This window comes from Danio rerio, chromosome 19 (assembly GCF_052040795.2).
Source record: "Danio rerio strain M-AB ecotype USA chromosome 19, GRCz13ab, whole genome shotgun sequence".
NCBI lineage: Eukaryota > Metazoa > Chordata > Actinopteri > Cypriniformes > Danionidae > Danio > Danio rerio.
Genome location: NC_141039.2, coordinates 40,682,371 through 40,703,324, shown reverse-complemented (window position 1 = coordinate 40,703,324; position 20,954 = coordinate 40,682,371). Strand labels below are relative to the sequence as shown.

At 41.1% G+C, this 20,954-nt stretch overlaps 1 protein-coding gene across 2 annotated transcripts in view; it reads right to left on the bottom strand.

The window, feature by feature from the left end:
* col9a2 (procollagen, type IX, alpha 2) overlaps window positions 1–20,954 on the bottom strand; it is a 45,588-nt gene that overhangs the window by 11,693 nt on the left and 12,941 nt on the right. For both annotated transcript variants that reach the window (XM_088651295.1, NM_212579.2), the window contains 12 exon segments: window positions 20,650–20,703; window positions 20,236–20,286; window positions 17,467–17,523; window positions 14,087–14,140; window positions 10,537–10,590; window positions 10,343–10,396; window positions 8,595–8,648; window positions 8,467–8,520; window positions 8,311–8,364; window positions 8,180–8,233; window positions 1,887–1,940; window positions 1,358–1,402 (listed from right to left, as the gene is read on the bottom strand). In XM_088651295.1, coding sequence (XP_088507421.1) covers window positions 1,358–1,402; window positions 1,887–1,940; window positions 8,180–8,233; window positions 8,311–8,364; window positions 8,467–8,520; window positions 8,595–8,648; window positions 10,343–10,396; window positions 10,537–10,590; window positions 14,087–14,140; window positions 17,467–17,523; window positions 20,236–20,286; window positions 20,650–20,697 — 633 coding nt within the window. In that variant the 5' untranslated portion in view covers window positions 20,698–20,703.

The following is a 20,954-nucleotide window of genomic DNA, read 5'->3' as shown; positions in this document are numbered from 1 at the left end:
TTTGTTGGACCCATTGTTTGCATTAATCCAACTAGTTCTAAATCATCTCCTTGAAATTATAAGGTTCTATCTGTGTTTTGAAGGATTTTGAGATATTGAGCTTCAAAGTTTTTGCATTCCATACAGCCAACAATATGTGTGTAACAGTTAACAATTCTCTTTTATAAATTAACATGACAGAGACCCTACAGTAAATGTACTCTACATGTAAATTATCAAATATCTCTCAAATTTGCAATTTGGGATTAAAAAAAAACTAATCAACAGGGCAAATGCAGATAGAACCTTCTAATTCTAAAAAGTCATTTTCCACTTGGAATTATAAGGTTCTGTCTGGCAGATCATTAATTGATGCTTTACTTTATAAGAAATACAATCAGTATGTTTATTAATCTAGTTTAAAAAAATAAAATTGGTGATGTAACAGTGTGTTGATGCTTGAAATTTTTGCTTTCTATGACATTTTTTTAATGTTATTGGGTGAATATTTCTTGGTCAAATTTAGCATAAAAGCTGTGCTAAATATTTTGCCCAGTGCAGATGTTAATTTTTTGTAACTATTATAGTAATATTTATTGAATTATATGCTTTATAGGAATTATTGAATTATATTTATTAAACTATATGCCCCATGAATTAAATTATTAACTTCATATCAAATGTAAAAACTGTAAAAGAAAACAGTGAGCAAATGATTTTAATAAACACTGAAAAGTGTTTTACTGACTATATATACACAAATAAAAATATTTCACATTTAATAAATTATTTTTTTTAATAACAAAGAAAAATGTAACATTTCATCTTAATGTCAACAAGTGCTTCTAAATCATCACATTTACACACATGTTTTCAGTTTCAGGTTTCTCCTCAATTTTCTGTGGTGCTGTATTATTTAGTTGACTAATTTTGTGTTTCAGCGAAATGACAAAGAAAGTTGATCCTGATTGGTCCTCGTGCTTGCATTCGAAATGCTGATTGGCTCACAGAAAGAACCTTTTTAGAATTTGTATATAAAACCTTTTTTTTTTTTAATAAAGCTTTAAAATGTGAAGAATTTATAAAAAAGCATCACATAATGTAAATAATTAGTCATTAATAGCAATATGTGAATGACTCAATTTTGACAAAAATGTCAGATAGAACCTAATTCTAAGGTGACGAAATGGCTTTAAGAAGAATAAATAAATAAATATATATTTTTCTGAACCCAGTAATGTTGAAAAAGTGCGCTCTAAAGCTCTAATGCACTCTATTGTGAGCTTTACTAGTAATTGTTATGTGAAAATTGTTTCTACGCCCATTCTTTTTATTTCAACAGCATACAAGCATTCATAAAATAACTACACAATCTCACCTTAACCCCCACTTCACCTTTGGCTCCAGGCATACCAGGCAAACCCTGAAACAAATTTGAGAAAAGCCATGAAGAATGAATGTAGTGACCCCTGCAGACCTCCATGGAGAGCTTCATGTCTGTCCTCTACTCTCTGCTGACATCAGAACAAGACTGCAATAACTCATCCTGTTAGCGAGGGCGCCTGCATTACGGCTTGCGCAGGTACGTTGTGATGTTTTGTATCATAACCAGCATGCTCCATTACCCCAAGTCACCAGGAGAGTCAAGTTTGATGATGATGAATAGTTAACAGCAAGAGCAATTTCAAGGTGGTTTAAGCTCCAAAACAGCGAGGGCATGAATGTCACACTGGGACTGCAAGCGGAAAATATACTAAACTTTTACTTTTTTAAATCTTTAATCATTCTCGTTTAGCAAATGCAAAACCCTGGACATGTTTGAGAAGGATGGGAAAGGGTTCCTTGCACATCTAATGCTGGTGTAAATGTGAAATGGGAAGGAGAATGAAGTTTGAAATTTAACTTACAGGATCTCCTTGATTGCCAGGAGCTCCAGGTCTTCCGTTTTGTCCTGCAGCACCCTAAAAAATAGAAATAAAATGCACCATTCATGAATTCATAGTACACTAACCGGCCACTTTATTAGGTACACCTTACTAGTACTAAGTTTGACCCCTTTTTGCCTTCAGAACAGTCTTAATCCTTCATGGCATAAATTCAACAAAGTACTGGAAATGTTCCTCAAAAATTTTGCTCTATATTGACATGATAGCATCACGCTGCTGCTGCAGATGTGTTGGCCACACATCCATGATGCGAATGTCCTGGTGACTGTGGCCATTTGAGTACAGTGAACTCATTTCCATGTTCAAGAAACCAGTCTGAGATGATTCGCGCTTTATGACATAAAATGTAAATTGGTACTAATCGGCAAAAAGTGTGCCAAAAAGGTATCCCCCACACCATTACACCACCACCACCAGCCTGAACTGTTGATACAAGGCAGGATGGATCCATGCTTGCATTGTTGATGCCAAATTCTGACCCCATCATCTGATTGTCGCAGCAGGAATCAAGACTCATCAGACCAGGCAACGTTTTTCCAATCTTCTATTGTCCAATTTTGGTGAGCCCATGTGAATTGTAGCCTCAGTTCCCCTTCGGGGGGAACTCCAGCACTATAAGTGGATTTGATTGTAAAATCCACGCATTGGGAGGTTCGGTTCAGAAGCTACTCGTCTGAAAGAGTATTGAACGGGCCAATTAAGAATGAATTGGCAGCGCAAGCCTGCGCAGGTGAGCGGCATAAGCAATCAACTGAGTATATAAGCTCACCTGGCGCCAGCAGACGCTATCCTTTTCGCTTCAGAGACTTTCTGATCGAGTCGATGAGGGTTCCTCCTGCTGTGACCAGCGATTCTGAGCGAACGAGAGCATTCTCCCGGTCCAGAGTGTGTACACGCAGTGGCAGACGGTCGAGCTGGGTTTCTCCCTTGCCTGGCGTTCTTTGGGTCCGGTCCTCCAGAGCGGTGCGTATAAAGTTGCAAACTTCACAGAAAGAGCAACACAGTCGTGCAGCACGTCCTTATCAGGACAGCGCTCCGACTGTGCGTTTCTGGATGCGGTGGGTTCCTGTCCTCGGATGATGGGCGCGGGCACTGCGTTGCATGTCTGGGGGTCCAGCATGTTAATGCGCTGCTCGCGGGCAGTTCATGTCGTCATTGCGATGCCATGACTGTTGCGCAAGATCGCGGTTAGCCTTTGCAAAAGGGTGAACCACCCCAGTTGTCCCCTGCTCTGCAGCGGGCACTCGGGCAGATCTGAGGGTTTCAGCGAGAGATAATCCGTCGCCCACGGGCCCGCGGACCTCCCGCTCCTCTAAGCGCTCTATCCAAGCTTCGGGCGGGGGAAGCGATCCGTCTAACAGATGGTAGCCCTTACGCCCGATGACACCGGAGACCAGATGTCCACCGCGGCATCGGAGGGTGGGCTTTCATTGTCCGATGATGATCCAGACCCGCTCGCCCCCTTCGGGCTGGTGAGCGCTGTCACTACGGATCCTGAAACGGACATGTTAGCCGTGCTTTCCCGGGCTGCTTCGGCCGTGGGTTGGAGATGGTTTATCCCCCAGCTCCGCGGCCGGACCGACTAGAGGGGCGTTCCCTTCTTCCCGGAGGTGCACAGTAGGCTCACGCGGTCTTGTAAAGCACTTTTTTCTGCTCGTGCTGCGTGTTCCTCCACCCTAACCACTCTTGACGGTGAAACAGCCAGGGGGTATGTGGCGATTCCTCAGGTTGAGTGCGCGATGGCGGTAAATCCGCGCGGCGCCTCTTCTTGGCGGGGTCCGCCTCGTCTCCCATCCAAAGCCTGTAAGTTATCTACCTCCCTCGGAGCTAGAGCTTACATAGCTGCGGGCCAGGCTGCTTCCGCCTTGCATGCGATAGCCACCTACCAGCGCTACCAAGCGCAGGCGCTGGCCGAGCAGCACGAGGGTGGGTCCAACCCAGGCTTACGAGCTTCACACCGCCGCCGACTTAGCTCTTCGGACTACTGAGTCCGCTGCGTGTGCGTTGGGGAGGACGATGTCCACATTAGTGGTCCAGGAGCGCCACCCCTGGCTGATATGCGCAAAGTCGACAAAGTCCGCTTTCTTGACTTCCCCATATCCCCAGCCAGGTTCGGCGACACTGTCTGTGAATTCACCCAGGAATTCAAGGCGGTGAGAGAGCAGTTGGTGGGTGATGTCTTATCGGCGGTCCGTAGCCCGCTCCGCCCGCCGTGCCATTCATACCTGCTCCTCGCCGAAGGCGCCCGCCTACGAGAGCTGCTCCGCCCCCGCTCCTGGGGCATATGGCATCCGCAGCCGCTTCATGCCGCTCGGATTATTCTATATGAGACCACTTCAGCACTGGCTTCACGATCGAGTCCCCAGACGCGCATGGCACGCGCGCGCACACCGAGTCTCTGTTACTGCGCTGTGTCGCCGCGCCCTCAGCCCTTGGAGCGACCCCTCGTTCCTACAGGCCTGGGTGTCTCTAGAACAGGCGTCCAGTCTTGTTGTCGTTTCAGCAGACACTTCCAACACGGGCTGGGGGGCTGTGCGTTGCGGGCATGCGGCTGCGGACCTGTGGAAAGGTACCCAGTTGCATTGGCATATCGCCTGGAGCTGTTGGCAGTGTTCCTCGCTCTCCACCGTTTTTTTCTGGTGCTGGAGCGGCAACACGTGCTGGTCAGGACGGACAGTACGGCGGCGGTGGCGTATATCAGCCGTATAGGGGGTATGCGCTCTCGCCGCATGTCTCAGCTCGCCCGCCGTCTGCTCCTCTGGAGTCATCCGCGGCTGAAATCGCTGCACGCCATTCATATTCAGGCAAGCTCAACCGTGCAGCCGATGCGCTCTCACGGCAGCCTTGCGTCCTGGAGAATGGAGACTCCACCCCGAGTCTGTTCAGCTGATATGGGCGCGATTCGGGGAAGCCCAGATCGATCTGTTGCTTCCCCCGAGATCGCTCATTGCCAGTTGTTCTTTCCCTGACCGAGTGCTCTCGGCACGGAAGCACTGGCTTACAGCTGGCCTCGGGGCACGCGCAAATACGCGTTTCCCCCAGTGAGCCTGCTCGCGCAGTTACTGTGCAAGGTCAGGGAGGACGAGAAACAGGTTGCTGGTTGCGCCCCTCTGGCTCAACCGGACCTGGATGTCAGAGCTCTCCCTCGCGATAGCCCTCCCCTGGCAGTCCCTTCGAGAGAGCACCTACTCTCTCAGGGACAGGGCACCACCTGACACCCTCGCCGATCTTTGAAGAGATTTTTAGACGCGAGGAAGACTTAGGTAACCTCCGATTGCGGTGGCTAATACCGTCACTCGGGCTAGAGCCCCCTCCCCGAGCGCGCCTATGCCCTGACGTGGAGTCTATTCACTGAATGGTGTGTCTCTCGCTGAGAAGACCCCCGTAATTTGCCAGATCAGCGTTGTGCTTTCTTTACGCCGAGAGAAGTTGGAGAGCAGGCTGTCGCCCTCCACACTCAAGGTTACGTGGCTGCCATCTCCGCTCTCATAACGCGGTGGCTGGCAGCACCGTGGGAACGCATAACCTCATCATCCGGTTCCTCTTGGGGGTTAAGCGAATTAATCCACCCCGCCCCCTCTCATGCCCTCTTAGGATCTCGCCCTCGCTACACAAGCCGCGTCAGATCCCTTCGATCCTCGACTCAGTATCTTTCTGTCCCTGAAGACAGCTCTGCTGGTCGCGTTGATATCGATTAGAGGGTCGGGGACCCGGAGGCATTTTTCGGTCAGTGACTCGTGCCTGTAATTGGGCTGGCTTCTCTCACGTCCTGAGACCCCGCCCGCGATATGTGCCCAAGGTTCCTACCACTCCGTTTAATACGAGGTAGTGAGCCTGCAAGCGCTGCCCTCGGAGGAGGCAGACCCAGCCCTTCTTATTGTCCAGTTCGCGTTTTGCGTATTATCCGGACCGCACTCAGAGTTTAGATCATCTGAGCAGCTCTTCGTCTGTTATAGCGGTCGGCAGCAGGGAAGTGCCGTACCGAAATAAGTTCCCACTAGATTGTGGATGCCTTTCTTTCACTATCAGAGCCGTGAGCCGCGTCCCCCGAGAGCGCGTGCGCACTCCACTCGGAGCTTCGCATCCTCTCGAGCGCGCGCACGCGGCGCCCCTCTAACAGACATCTGTAGAGCTGCGGGCTGGGTGACACCCAACACATTTGCAAGGTTTTACAATCTGCGAGTGGAGCCGGTTTCCTCAAGGGTATTAGGTAACCCTTGGTGATTGAGGAAACAATTCGGTAGGGTGTTGAAACACGCTTGCTGCGCCATTTTCCCTAACACGGAGATACGTGCGCCTTTTTATCTGTCAGTAAAGTTCCCCGTCAGGTGAGCCCTGCAGATTCCTCCGTGGCCCCCAGCACTGACTCAGCGGAGGAGTCACTTGCTGGCCCACTACGCTGTAGGTCTGCCCGCTGGTCAGCCCGCGTTTTGGGTAAAGGTGCCTGCTATGCGTGATCCCCACTAGGCGATCCCATATGCTTATTCCGCCACGGTTAAGTCCCCCCCCTGGGCGGACCCGTGTCTTCCCTCCCCGCTAACCACTCTTTTGCTATGCGTACTCCCCCTTTTTAGGGCTAGTCCATATGTAAATTCTGCCATCTATCCCCCCTTGGGTAACGGATGGCCTCCGCAGCGTCCTCCCTATCGGGATTGCACGCTTCCCAACGTACTGTCGTATTTTCCTAGAATTATCTAGATGCTCACGACTTCCCAAAAAATATATCTAAATCCGTAAAACTTCTGTTGAAGTAGGATAAATTAGGGCCAGGGACACGTTGGAGGACCGCGCCCCCCATGATGTGGGTGCGTCACGCTTGCTTGACTATCTCCTCTTCGGGGGTGTTGGTAGGGTGCAGTCATTATGGCGCTTTCAATGGGCTCCCAATGCGTGGATTTTACAATCAAATTCACTTATAGTGCTGAAGTTCCCCCCGAAGGGGAACGTTCGAGGTTACTAAAGTAACCCTTCGTTCCCCGAGGAGGGGAACGGAAGCACTATACTCCGTCGCCATAATGACTGTCCCTTAGCTGTTGAAAGTCTCTTCAGCTTAAAAAGGATAGCGTCTGCTGGCGCCAGGTGAGCTTATATACTCAGTTGATTGCTTATGCCGCTCACCTGCGCAGGCTTGCGCTGCCAATTCATTCTTAATTGGCCCGTTCAATACTCTTTCAGACGAGTAGCTTCTGAACCGAACCTCCCAATGCGTGGATTTTACAATCAAATCCACTTATAGTGCTTCCGTTCCCCTCCTCGGGGAACGAAGGGTTACTTTAGTAACCTCGAACGTTTCCTGTTCTTAGCTGATAGGAGTGGCACCCAGTGGGGTCTTCTGCTGCTGGAGCGCATCCGCCTCAAGGTTGGACGTGTTCAGAGATTCTCTTCTGCATATCTCGGTTGTAACGAGTGGTTATTTGAGTTACTGTAACCTTTCAGCTTGAACCAGTCTGGTCATTCTCCTCTGACCTCTGGCATCAACAAGGCATTTGCGTCCACAGAATTGTCGCTCACTGGATATTTTCTCTTTTTCTGACCATTTTCTGTAAACTTTAGAGATGGTTGTGTGTAAAAAAATCCCAGTAGATCAGCAGTTTCTAAAATACTCAGACCAGCCCGTCTGGCACCAACAACCATGCCACATTTAAAATCACTTAAATCCCCTTTCTTCCTCATCCTGATGCTCGGTTTGAACTGCAGCAGTTTGTCTTGACCATGTCTAGTTGCTGCCATGTGTATGGCTGATTGGAAATCTGCATTAACAAGTAGTTGGACAGGTATACCTCTTAAAGTGGCCGGTAAGTGTATATGATATAAACTTATATAAGCAAATATAGCACAACTTAATAAAAACAACTCAATATAGCAAATAAAAACAGCTAGGTTTAATAGCTGAATTCATATTTTATTGTATTTCCATATCAATTATAAATACTTTTATTCAAATTTGCCAGCCAATGCTTTTTCTAGTTTCATATTTTGCATGATGACTGCAAAACAGCATACTTAACCATTGTGTTGTGTTTATTTTTTTAACTTTGCTGGTTAATCGGTTCTACAATGAAATAAATATCCATGCTGTCATATTACAAGTTAAATCAATACTTGTTAACTGGTTATTAATCCTCAAAGAGCCCCCTTCTCAATCACATAAAACTTCCTCCTTTGGTTCATCCTTTACATATGTCTTGTGTCTCCTTGAATAATGATGACTGCAGTGGTTTTTGATTTAAGAGCTGAATAAGAGCCATTCGTACCTTTATCCCGGGGATGCCAGGAGTGCCATCTTTTCCATCAATTCCTGGAAGTCCCTGACAAAGAACATTAATCAAAAGATTAAGAGCATACGGTTAAAGTATGTGTTTTAAATTGCTCCTTTTTTACTTACATTATCTCCCTTCTTTCCGACCACTCCCTGAGGCCCTCGGATACCACGCTCTCCCTATAAGTACATAGATTGATACAAAAAAGTTGATAAGCTGACATATGAAAGGACAAATTAATGACTGGATGAAAAGTTGTATATAATATTAGTGATTCATACCATGTCTCCTTTGTCACCAGGCTCTCCAGGTGGTCCTTGGGGTCCTTCTTCACCCTGTTTTGCGGTAAATGTTTATTTTTTTATGTTTTTGTCAGTTATTAGAATGAAATGTTTTTAATAATACTCACAGGGCGTCCAGGGATGCCGATTGGTCCTAAAATTCCTTTATAACCTTGTGGTCCCTGTCACAGAAGTTGTGAAACACTTTTAATTTTGTACATTGTGAAACAAAGTCAAGTCTGTGGAGATTTGCTGTCCTACAAATGTTATCGAAGTGAATGTAATGGGGTTTTTTGCAAATCAAGCTGCATATACAATTCTGTAGGGGAGTTAAATCCACATTAAGCTGTTGCTTGTTTAATTGATAACGTCTAAATTTAAAAATCTCATTTCACACACAAAAACTGTATAAAAAATTGTATAACCACAGACCAAATGGATCAAAACCCATCCATGTCCAGTTATAGATACGCTGAAGGTGTATTAATTACTGTCCTGTTTTCTATTTTGAGAATGAGCGACAGATGGCCCTGTGTTAATTTAATATATTTATAAGCTATTCTAGAATTTATTCATATTTTGAATTGAATGTCTGTCTAGTTTTAGTTTTCAGTCCTCAAATGCTTCAGATCTTACCTTGAAGGGAGAGGTTACTGTGTCGCTATAGGTACTATAGGTCGAGATGGACACCCATGACATGTGGAGTCCCACAAGGTTCAATTCTGGCACCTCTCCTGTTCAACCTTTACATGCTCCCACTGAGCCAAATAATAAGAAAGAACCAAATCTCCTACCACAGCTATGCTGATGACACACAAATATACTTAGCCTAACTGCCTAATGACTGCAGCCATATTGACACCCCCAGCCAATGCATTGATGAAATTAACAGTTGGATGTGCCAAAACTTTCTTCAGTTAAATAAAGAGAAAACTAAAGTCATTGCATTTGGGAACAGAGATCAAGGTGAATGCATGTCTTGGCTCAAAGGGTCAAACAACAATATATAAGGTCAAGAATCTTGGTGTTATTCTGGAGTCAGATATGAGTTTCAATAGTCATCTCAAAGCAGTTAGTAAATCAGCATACTATCATCTCAAAAACATTGCAAGAATAAGATGCTTCGTATCTAGTGAAGACCTATACTTGTTAATGCTTTTATCAGCAGCAGGGTGGATTACTGTAATGGAGTCCTCACGGGCCTTCCCAAAAAGACAGTCAGACAGTTGCAGCTCATCCAGAACGCTGCAACAAGGATTCTGACCAGAACCAGGAAATCAGAGCACATCACACCTGTCCTCAGGTCTTTACATTGGCTCCCAGTAACATTCAGAATAGATTTTAAAGTATTATTACTGGTCTATAAATCACTAAATGGCCTAGGACCTCAATACATTACAGATATGCTCACTAAACACAAACCTAACAGAGCACTCAGATCTTTAGGATCATATAAACAAGAATTTGCAATAGTTCAGTCAAAGCAGGGTAAATCCGCCTTCAGCTACAGCGCCCCTCGCTGCTGGAATCAGCTTCCAGAAATGATCAGATGTGCTCCAACATTAGGTACATTCAAATCAACACTGCAAACTCATCTGTACTGAATGAGCAATGTGCTCCGTCCAACAGATCGCACCATTATGACTTTTTTTCTTTTTCATTCTTTTATAACCTGTTTTAACACATTTTAATCTGTTTTTACTATTCGTTTTTATTTTCTTATACTTGTCTCTTCTATTCCTGTTTATGTAAAGCACTTTGAATTACTATTGAGTATGAAATGTGCTATATAACTAAACTTGCCTTGCCCTGCCTTGCCTAATTGTGTTGCAGGCATGAACAGATAATGAGTAGTATTTTGGGAGCTGTGACTCACCGTCTCGCCTTTTGGCCCCACCATTCCTGGATACCCTCTCAGACCCTGAGGGCCCTGTAGAGAAGAGCAGCTTATTTATTTTCCAGGTGAGCTCATGATATTTATAAAATCTGCTCAGATTACTTGCGCTGATGTAACAGCAACTGATGCTTAAATAATTCAATGGCAAACCAGAACAGAAATAAATACATTACTGGAGGGCCTGGGATCCCTTGTTCACCGGAGATGCCATCTTCACCTTTTATACCCTAAAGAGGAAAACACAAAGCATATTTTAGGATTTGCTTCTTTTTTTACAAGATCAAAGTCTCAAAGGACCCCAGAATCTGTCATTTGGTTATTGGTAACCTATTTATTAATTTTATCATGTTATAAGTTCATATTTAAGTGGTATCAAAATAGTTTTTGTGTGTCTCTTTAAATGCAAATGACCAGCTGCTCTCCACCCCCTTTTCCTGAGAAGGGCGGAGCCTTTACAGCTTGTGGCTCATTTACTCCTTCAACAAACAAAAGGCTGTCAGATGACATTTTGTGTGAGTATTAAACTATTTTTTCTTTGTCAGTTGTCAAAGCATATGCCAGAAGCACACAGACAAACATGAGTTCCTAAAATGTCAGTTGTGTCTGTGTATGTCATCAGTCAGGGAAGAAATCACATGTGTATCATTATATTAGACGTGTGCACCAGCACCTCTTTCACATGAAGACAAAACACTACAAGCTCAACTCAATTAATGTTATTTAAATTCAAGATATTGTGAACAAGGTGTTTGAGGTTTGGAAACGATGCTTACTGATATACATTTGGGGAAGAAATCACACGTGTTTCAGTATATTAGATCTGGTAGATCTCTTTTACATGAAGACAAAATAGTACAAACTCAACTCAAACAAAAAACATGAGATTTCGAGACATGTACTTTCTCTAAACAAATTAAAACTGCTATCAAGGCATTTGAGGAAGTTCAGAAACTGCTAGTTTAAAGTTTAGCTTAGCTTAGCATAGATCATTGAATCGGATTAGACTATTAGCATTTTGCTAAAAAATCACCAAAGAGTTTCAATAATTTTCCTATTTAAAGCTGGACTCTTCTGTAGTTACATTGTCTACTAAGACAAAGTAAAAGCTGTTATTTTTTTTTTGGTTGATAAGGCTAGGAACTAAAGGAACAGTCCACTTGGCTCATATTACAACTTTCCAAGAATTAAACAGATGAGTTTTACCATTTTTGAATCCATTCAGTTGAAAAGGGAAAGTTTAGCTTAGCTTAGCATATAGGTCATTGAATTGGATCAGACAGTTAGCATTTTGCTAAAAACATCACCAAAGGGTTTCGATAATTTTCCTATTTAAACTTTGACTCCTCTGTGGTTACATCGTCTACTAAAACAGAGTAAAAAAGTTGTTATTTTCTAGATTGATAAGGATAAAAAATAAAGGAACAATCCACTTGGCTCATATTACATCTTCCCAAGAATTAAACAGATGAGTTTTACCATTTTTTTATCGATTCAGTCGATTTGATATCGGAAAGTTTAGCTTAGCTTAGCATAGATCATTGAATCGGATTAGACCATTAGCATTTTGATAAAAAATCACCTAAAAGTTTCCATAATTTTCCTATTTAAAGCTTGACTCTTCTGTAGTTACATCGTCTTCTAAGACAGAGTGAAAAGTTGCTATTTTCTAGGTTGATATGGCTAGGAACTGTATTCTCATTTCAGCGTAATTATCAAGGAACTTTGCTGCTGAACCTTGGCTGCAGCAGGTGCAATGATATTACACAGCACCTAAAAATCAGCTAACTTTCATCAATATAGCTAAAGACGCTATTTCAGTCGCTGCCCAACAATGGAACCACAGGAAAGTCAAGCTGTAAATAGAAAAATTATCAAAGGTCTTAGGTCATTTTTGAGCAAGATGCTAATGGTCTAATCTGATTCAATTATGCATGCTAAGCTAAGCTAAAAGTGCTCCAATGAATTCAAAGTTGAAAAAAAATAACAGTTTGACTCAAGTGGAGTTGTAAAATAAGCCTATTTTTAAAAAAAGTTCCTTTATAAACATATTTTGTGATATTATGTGGCCTGTCATGGTGGCACAGTGGGTTACACAATTGCCTCACAGCAAGAAGGTTGCTGGTTCGAGCCTCGACTGGGTCAGTTGGCATTTCTATGTGAAGTTTGCATGTTCTCCCCATGTTCTCGTGGGTTTCCTCTGGGTGCTTTGGTTTTACCCATGCGGTACAGGTGAATTGAATAAGCTAAATTGGCCATAGTGTATGAGTGTGAAAGAGTGTGTATGGGTGTTTCCCAGTTATGGATTGCAGCTGGAAGGGCATCCGCTGTATAAAACATATGATGGATAAGTTGGCGGTTCATTTCGCTGTGGCAACCCCAGATTAATAAATTGACAAAGCCTAAAAGAAAATGAATGACTGAATGAATGTGGCCTGTCACTTTGAAGTTGTTGCTTCAGTTACGTTTTACTATTTGGTTATGCACTTTAGATATGTGCGTCCTGAATTTGCCACACTTTGACTTCCCAAAGACTTACAAGCTTGCGCTTGGACAGTCATGCTCTGCATTAGGGGTAAATCCGCTCTGTCCCTGCAGTCCATTCTAATGTCCTTGTGGGGCTCATTAAGTCTGATTAATTCACAGCGCAGCAGCGTCTCAGTACCTGCCGGGCCCCTGTTTCCCTTCATCTGGGTCAATGTGTTCTGTCTGTGACTCACACTCAGATTAGAGGCTGTTATATGCCTTGAGGGGCTTCATTAACACATAATCCTGTTCTGGATGATGTGTTTTGGGAGAGATACTGGGGCTGCTCAACGCATGATTGGGATTCCTAATAATAGACATTGTTTTAGTTTTTTTTTTTTTTAAACAGACAGTATTTTTCCCTGCATGTCATTTTGTGATGATGAGATTTGTGAAGTTTAAAGTTTCATTTGTCATTTTATGATTTAGAAGAGGGCTCAGAAGAGCCCCTTTGTGGTTGAAAAGTGTACTGACTGTGTGGCTATTACTTAAATAGAACTGTACATAAAGTAAATAACGCATCAATAGTATATGGTAGAGCATAAACATAAATATACCCTAAAATACCTTGTAATTATTATTCATTTTATTATCATTACCACTAATACTAAGACAAATAAAAAGGAAAATACTAGTTATTTAAACTTGTTAAATGAGATATTAATTTTACAGTATAAAATGTGTTATACATTAATATTAATTATAATAATAATTATTATTAAATAATAATTGTTGTTATTATTAATATTGTTATTTTTGTTGTTGTTGTTATTATAATTATTATTATTATTATTATTATTATTATTGTGTTATTATTATTGTTGTTGTTCTTATTGTTTATTATTATTATTATTATTTTTGTTGTTGTTGTTGTTGATAATAATAATAAAAATAGCAATAATAATCAAAATAGTAACTTTGTACTAATACTATTGACCTAATAATGTAAATATTTGTCATTATTATAAATACAAATATTATCTGTATATATGTAACTTTCATTATTTTAAATATGAAATTATTGTTGTTAATGTTATTAACAAAATCAACATAACCATAATAATAATAATAATAATAATAATAATAATAATAATAATAATAATAATAATAATAATAATAATTTTACTAGCATTAGTATTGGTGTTTTTATGTAATATTATAATATTTGTATTTATAGCATTATTTAGATATTCATCATACCGTTTTTCCGATGCTTCCTGGATCTCCCAACACCCCAGAACGACCTTTGTGTCCCTATAAGGAAAATAATTTCATGATTAATCACCACTTCATTACATGTTTAAATAGTCCCAGATGCTAACTAACCAATACATCATTTTTATGTACAAGTATAGTAACAGCCATAATGCGAAACTCCTGTGTGGTCCTTCAAGTAACATTACATCAAAATCATTTCCATTATGCAAATATAACCATAATAAATTTGGTTTACATGTACATCAGTTTGACAACAAATTTGACTGCATTGTTTCATCTTTTTCAGCACCTGGCTACAGCCTTTTAAACTATGATTTCTGTGAGTTGTTCTGTAAAGCAGTATGTCATTCATTTGGTTCTCAGATTTGTTTTTTTGTATTAAAAACCCTTTATAAATGTGCAAACCCTGTCATTGTCCTTATCCTCAGCCAAATTGAACAGCTTTAATAGTTTTGTTATGCTAAAAACTATTATTTTGAAAAAAATCCTTCAGAAATAGCAAGTTTAAGTTGTTATCATTCACATCAATTGACTCTTCTGCCCTCCTTAGTTACTGTTGCTATGCCTGTCAAGCTTCCATGCCTGGCACGTCTATTACAATGTGTATGTGCCAGTGTCAGACATTGCCAGGGATATCATTAGTCATTTTTGGCAAACTGGTGAGATATCTGAGAAAGCCAGACAAAAAAAGGACTGCAGTATGCATTGCAGGGGTATATTCACCATATAGGCAACCGATTAGAAAATAATTTAATCAAAATTGAAGCTAGGTTAGCCTAGCCGCCTCATACGCTAACCATTCAACAGCTTAGCTCATGCACAGCAGGAGAGGTGAAATTTAAAAATAATCTAATAATAACCAATTTAATAGGGATTTCCCTTTTTTAGCCAAAAAGCCTTGTTGTGCAATGAAATATACCGTTACTAACCAACAAGAAAACACGCATGGACAGTGCTTCTACATAATTCATTCATAGAAAGAGCAGCCAGACAGGGGAAATGTATGGAACTGTGTCAAATATTAGCATCATTGACCCAAAACAATGTACAGTACCTATATCTGTCAGTGTGTTTGTGTGCTCTTTATCCAGTTTCTGTTCTAATTTGCAGTTGTGGAAGAAATAAATAAAAAAAAAGAATAATAATTAATTAATTAATTAATCAATTGAAATACAAGTCAAAGTATAAATAGCAGAAGTGAACAAATAGAATTTCCCTACCAGCAAATATTAATCCCACACCAAATATAAAAGCAGACACTAACCCGCTATAACATCGTCACCAATGATTAAATCTCCAAAAGACAGATGAAAATATTGGTGAACTGTTGCTCTGACATGGACATGAGGGTTATAAATGACTGAAAAACAGCTACGGGGTGAAGTATATTGAAAGCAAGTGCTCAGATTGTGATCACTTCTCGGTTTTGTTCTGTTGATATGTAATTTCAATTATTCGTAGCTTGAAACCAATGGAAATATGACTGCTATTAGTATGACTACTATGGCTGAGGGCTTAAACCGAGCAGTGCTCATAACAGCTGGGAAACATAACCTGCTTTGTAATTTTATAGGAAACACAGTTTAGATCTTTTTAGGGTAAGAGGTGTGTGAGTTATTGCTGTCTATGACTGTGTCAGGAATATCAAAACAAAACCACATTAAGTCCGCTCCTTTAGCACCCCTCACAAAGTTTGATCCACGCTGGCATTTCTCCTCTAGGGTTTTGGGTTTTGTAAATGAAATATTAGATTTGCACAATCCATATGCACAACGCTTTGGCTTGTTTCCCTCGCTCGAAAGCTTGACAGAGCTCCTGCGCATAGTTACAGTTTCTAAGCCACGATTGGTGGGTGGCGGTTTTTGGGTGTGGCTAAGTGAAGGGTCAATTGATTAAAAACACAAAATTATAAATACATTCTAAATACTACAATACAAATACATTTACAATTGCTCTCATGTTTTGTCACATCTGTATTAAATTGAACATATAATGCATTCAATACACCTTTAAGGCTATGACATCTTTTGATGGAGGAAAAGCTGACAGTGATCAAGGATGCGTTCTATTATTGAATTGTGTGATATTATGCATGTTTCTATATTATTATTTTTTTTGAGGAGGAAAAGCTGAAACTTTAGGCCCTGTTACATTTTTTAATCTTAGTAAAAGTGTATTTGGTAGAATGTCCCATGTATACAGTATGTACACTCAACCATGAAGTCTATGGCTTAGTGCGCAAATCTGTTTTTTTTTTTTTTCTCAGATCTGATTTTTTTGCATGGCAGATCATGGTCCTAGACCAGGGGTCACCAATCTTGTTCTTGGCGGTACGGTGCCCTGCAGGGTTTAGCTTCAACTTGCCTCAGCACACCTGCCTGGGTGTTTCAAGTGTACAAGACCTTGATAAGCTTGTTCAGGTGTGTTTGATTAGGGTTGGAGTTAAAATCTGCAGGACACCGGACCTCCAGGAACAAGTCTGGTGATCCCTGTCCTAGACTGACCGGCATGTGCAAAAGTACATTACGGAGAGCACAAAATGTCTAATTATGCACACAATGTGTATACTGTAAGCAGGAGCAACAGTAAGCAGGAGCAGCATCAAGATTTGTATCTTATTTAAGACTACATATGAAAGTGGCACAAATCTGAACTTAAAAGATCAGATTCCATGCGGTTTGGGTTGTTCACAGTGTCATTACCCGAGTCTTATGAGAGGGAAAAAAGATTCAGATTCGGGCCACATTAGGCTGCAGTGTGAACATAGCCTATTAAGAGTTTGGCATTGTCATGTACACTAACATTTATGTACTAAACAGAAAATCAAACCATTTCCCAGACAAAGTTAAACGATTGCCAAATTAGACATATATGATTTATTAAAAATGCACTACTCCTATTACAAGATGGCATAGAATAGTGCATAAGTAAGCGATTTGGAACGCACTTATTCACCTTATTCTCAGCTGACGAGCGGGCGCTGCCATTTGAATCTTTTTGTCTCGCGACTTCCGGTCTCATTCACTTCCATTCATTTTTTGACGTTAACAACTGCTCGTTACGCTGCTTGATGTTGCAATTTAATATTTTCTTATTATATTATGCTACTTGGTCTGTGTAGTCATGCAAACATTTGTTTGTTGAGCAAGTAGTTTGGCCATTTTCTGCCGTTTATTATTCCTAGTCATTTCTGCCATAGGCGACTGAATCGGAAGTTCTAAGACAATCGCGAAAACAGGCGCACTTCCGCATTTTAGAATAAGGTCAATTAGAAGGACAATCTAATGAAAGTTACACCCATAAATCACAGAAAATATTATAGGACATCAAAAAAAGGTGAATAATAAAATGCAGACATATACCTTGACTCCCTGCAGGCCCTGGGGACCCTTCGGTCCCGGTGGACAGTTGGTTGGACACTAGAAAACACAGTAGAAATAACTTGATTAACCAAAAACAAATGCAGCACTCCAGATCGCACAGGCTAAACAAGCAAACTGTCAGATCAGTTCAGCTCGAAGCATCCCAGCAGAGTGAAAACAGGCCGTTTCTAGATCTCAGACCACCAGCCTTTAATTAAAGTAAATGGATGATGGGGATTGATCCAGACAGTGCATGGCTCCAGCTGGAGGAGAACAAGTAGTCAAGCGGCCTGTATGCGGATCACAGCACCTTCTTCCTCTGTAGAGGTGCTAATGAGCAGGACACTCATTTAATGAAGCTCATTAAGAAAATCTATGAACAGCGAGATCAATAGAAGGTGTGGAAGGTCTAACAGGGCAACGTCTGAGAAGAAGCAAATACTGAGAAGTTTTCTGGCCAGTTCTGAGAGGGCAACATTTAGAAAGACCGGATAAGAAGTGTAATTAAGAGCATTTTAGATCAGAGAAATGCCCAGTACTGTGCAGGACTGAAGAATTCGAGATTATACATTGTGTTAAATACTGCATAAGTGCATCAAATTGTTGTTGTAATAATTTTAAACATAGGTATACTGTACTGTATGTTAAATAGCTTTACCTTGGATTTAAAGTTGAAGACATAACTATTAGCCCTCTTGTGAAATTAAAATGATTTCTCAGTGTTTTTTTCCATCAATATTTTTCATTATGCTTTTCTTCTGGAGAATGTGTTACTAGAAATTAATAATATTGACCTTAAGACTTTTTATTTATTTTTAATATCCAAAAAAAACTAAAACATTTGACTAATTAACCTAACCTGACAAGTTAGCCTAATTAATAGTTAAGCCAATGGTCTCAAACTCAATTCCTGGAGGGCCACAGCTCTGCATAGTTCAGCTCCAACCACCTCCAACTTACACCTGCTTAATAGTCTCTAGTAGTTTTGAGCACCTTGATTGGCCGTGTTTGATTAGGGTTGGAGCAGAACTGTGCAGAGCTGCGGCCCTTCAGGAATTCAGTTTGAGACCTAAGAGTTACGCCTTCAAATAACACTTTAAGCCAAATACTAATATGCAAACTAACAAGAAAGGTTACATTTCACAACAGGCTAATCATTTTTTTTTTACATTTTTATATTTGTAATTGTATGTCTCAAAATGTTTTTCTTAGAATATATTGTATATGTGAATTTAAATAAATACATTTTTCTCAATTATGTAAAAAAGTTATATTATCTTTACTAAATCAGCAATTTTAAATATAAGATTGTATGGCGACGCAGTGGCGCAGTAGGTAATGCTCTCGCCTTACAACAAAAAGGTCACTGGTTCGAGCCTTGGCTAGGTCAGTTGGCGTTTCTGTGTGGAGTTTGCATGTTCCGCGTTCGCGTGGGTTTCCCCCACAGTCCAAAGACATGCGGTACAGGTGAATTGGGTAGGCTAAATTGTAGTGGATGTGTGTGGATGAGTGTGTATGCATGTTTCCCAGAGATGGGTTGCAGCTGGAAGGGCATCCGCTGTGTAAAGCATATTTTGGATAAGTTGGCGGTTCATTCCGCTGTGGCCACCCCTGATTAATAAAGGGACTAACCCAAAAAGAAAATGAATAAATAAAACTGTATTCATAAGAAAATCTAAAATTGTCTAAATTAATCTAAATTAATTAGAGATCAGTCTAAAGCCTGCAAGTCTACTTCTGCGTTGAGTGATCGGCATGATCCACGACGTAAGCATTTGGGTTGCTCTGCAATAACACTTCCGAAACACTAGCTGGCAGTAGGTGTTTATGTTCCTCTGTGTCAATTTTCTTTGCTGATGTTTTGTTTTTTTCTGAGTGGCTCAAACTTGCTCATTTTGAGGCGGGAACCGGCAGACATGCAACAACTTTAATCTTAAGGTAAACACAAAACAAAAGTTTCTATCTGGAGCACTTTCATGGGACTCGACACTTGGAAACACTTGCTCTATCGTGCTCATGCAACTCTCACCTCCGCTCCTACTCATCAGTGCTACTACGTTGACCAATCACAGAGCTTGCGCTACGTGACGTGTAGTTACAGATGTGCGCGTAAGTGTCAGCGACAGCCACTGTGAGGTCTATGCAACCACGCGAAGGCTGCGCCGGAGCATATGCGTGCGCTTATGTCTGCCTTAAATTGTCTAATATAAATTCATAACTGATAGTGAAGTCAAACATTTTCAACAACAAATATTCCAAATATTTTTTGTCCAGTTCATTCATTCATTAAATTTCCTTATGCTTAGTCCCTTTATTTTATCAGGGATGAACCGTGAACATGAACCACCAACTTATCTAGCATATGTTTCACACAATGGATGCCCTTTTAGCCACAACCCAGCACTGGGTAATACCCAAATTCACCTTACATTCATGCAAACACTCATACACTGCGGACATTTTAGTTTACCCTATTCATCTATAGTGCATGTCTTTGGACTGTGGGGGAAACTATAGCACCCAGAGGAAACCCATGCAAACACAGGAAGAACATGCAAACTCCGGGGCTTGAACCAGCAAGCCTCTTGCTGTGAGGTAACAGTGCTAACCACTGAGCCACCGTACTGCCCAATTTGTCCAATTTTAACAATAATTTAATAATCATTTCTGAAGCTGAGTGATCCATTTTCAGCCTTTTTAAATGTTTTTTTTTTTTTTTTTTTTGTAGAAAATGCTCGAAAGCCGTGACACATTGTAGTTTGTTCTTACCTGAAAGTCGGCGCTGCCTTCCTCTAGACCCAAAAACTTCCCTGGTGGACCCTGAAAATGACATAATAAGATTTACATTTACATTCACATTTAGAAAGAGCATTTACATGCAGGTAGATATACTGTATACTGCACAGAAAGAAAAGAGAATCAGAATATCATTGATTATAAAGTAAAAGAGTTCTGAAGCAGATCCCAAATTGATGCCCTCAAGAAATTAGATGAAATAGAGTAGAAAATGAAATAAAACGTTCACCCAGAATGCAGCAGTGATGAGATGAGATGTCATATTACACAGTCCTGACACTGATTTATTATCAGCTCCACAGATTTATACAGAGGATTGCATTTTGTGATTTAACTTGAGAAGACGATATTTCATAGTGAAGTAAATGAAACATTACTGTGACTTACAGGCTTGCCTGGAGGTCCTGGTAATCCTGAAGGTCCGGGACTTCCCATGACACCCTGTGTGAGGAGAGATTTGAGAGCAAGTAGACACCAGATCAGTAGTCCATTCATTTATATGCAAGGGGCGAATTATACATTGACAATTGGGAGGAAGGGGAAAGTCAACTTTTTTAGGAATGTTTGTGTAATACATGCTTCAGTCAATCAAACTTATGTAATTGTTTTTTAATTACGTCTAATTTATTAATAAAATGTATTTGAGTTTTTAGTGTTTCTGACCTACAGTATCTTCTGATTGGCTTTTTCAG